Source organism: Myotis lucifugus, unplaced genomic scaffold, assembly GCF_000147115.1.
Source record: "Myotis lucifugus unplaced genomic scaffold, Myoluc2.0 scaffold_97, whole genome shotgun sequence".
Lineage (NCBI taxonomy): Eukaryota > Metazoa > Chordata > Mammalia > Chiroptera > Vespertilionidae > Myotis > Myotis lucifugus.
The window spans coordinates 806626-808082 of record NW_005871145.1 but is presented as its reverse complement, the minus strand read 5'-3'; the positions used below and the strand labels follow the sequence as shown (position 1 = coordinate 808082).

General features: G+C 42.4%; 1 protein-coding gene across 1 annotated transcript; it reads right to left on the bottom strand.

Annotated features, from left to right (window-relative positions):
- Positions 1-219: 219 nt before the first annotated feature.
- LOC102442370 (olfactory receptor 5B2-like) lies at positions 220-1158 on the bottom strand. Its single transcript, XM_014458441.1, has one exon. The coding sequence runs from the start codon at positions 1156-1158 to the stop codon at positions 220-222; it is 939 nt and encodes a 312-aa protein (XP_014313927.1).
- Between the last annotated feature and the right edge of the window lie 299 nt (positions 1159-1457).

Genomic DNA, 1457 nt, shown 5'->3' with positions numbered 1-1457 from the left:
AATCAGCATGCAGAAATGTAAGGCCATCTTGAACCTTTCAGCCCAACCATGCAATCATGCAGAAGATATGCAACCTCATGAGTGAATCCATGTGAAAGCAGCAAAGTACCTGTTCTTAGAATTATGAGAAATAAAAGCTGTTGTTTTAAGCCACTAACTGTTGTGGTAATTTATTGCATAGCAATAGACAGCTGAGATGTATAATCTCTCTAACTAAAACTATGTGCTGAGCAGGACCTTCATCTTCTTAATGGCTTTTCTGAAAGCATTATTAACCTCTTTATTCCGTAGACTATAGACAATAGGGTTCAACATTGGGACTATTATTGTATAGAACACAGATGCCAATTGATCATTGTCCATAGAGTGAGTAGAACTGGGTTGTAAGTACATGAAGATTACAGTTCCATAGAATATGGTTACAGAAGTGAGGTGAGAAGCACAGGTAGAGAAGGCTTTCTTTCGTCCCTCTGCTGAGCGCATCCTCAGGATGGCAATGAATATGAATAGATAGGAGGTCAGAATAACTGTTAGGGCAAACAAGACATTGAAAGCTGCTAAGATGAAGAGCACAATCTCATTTGTGTAGATGTCAGAGCATGAAAGAGCCAGGATTGCAGGGATATCACAGAAAAAGTGATGGACCACATTGGAACGGCAAAAGGAGAGACAGAAGGTAAATCCAGTGTGGATGGCGGATTCAACCAAGCCCCAGACATGGCAGCCTAGGGACATTTGAGCACACACCCTGGTGGTCATAGTGCTGGTGTAATGTAAGGGTTTACACACCGCTGCATGGCGATCATAAGCCATGACAGCTAATAGGAAACAGTCTGCACTGGCAAAAGCCACAAAGAAAAACATCTGAGCAACACATCCCCCGTAGGAGATGACTTTATCCCCTGTGAGGAACCCAGCCATCACCTTGGGAGTAACAGCCGAGGAGTAAGCACAGTCTACCAGAGATAGGTTACTGAGGAAAAAATACATGGGAGTGTGGAGACAAGAGTCCAACAGAATTAACATGATAATCCCAAGATTTCCCATGAGAGTGATGAGATATATAAGAGTGAATATTATGAAGAGGGGGATCTGTAACTCTGGGGTGTCGGTCAGTCCCAAGAATCTAAATTCATTCACCTCTGTGCTATTCTCCATGGAGGTCATTTTGAAATTGTATTTCACCTGTCAAAACAAGAGAAGCAAAATGGATAAATTACTAATGCATGGGAAATGGCTCACAGCATACCAATGTCACCATGATGCCATTACCAGTGCAGGGTTGTACCAGGCCAGCACAGCCAAGGGTTCGGGGATGTAGAAAAGACAAACAAAGAGAATAAGCTGGGTCTAGGTCAGTGATGGCAAACCTTTTGAGCTCGGCGTGTCAGCATTTTGAAAAACCCTAACTTAACTCTGGTGCCATGTCACATATAGAAATTTTTTGATATTTGCAA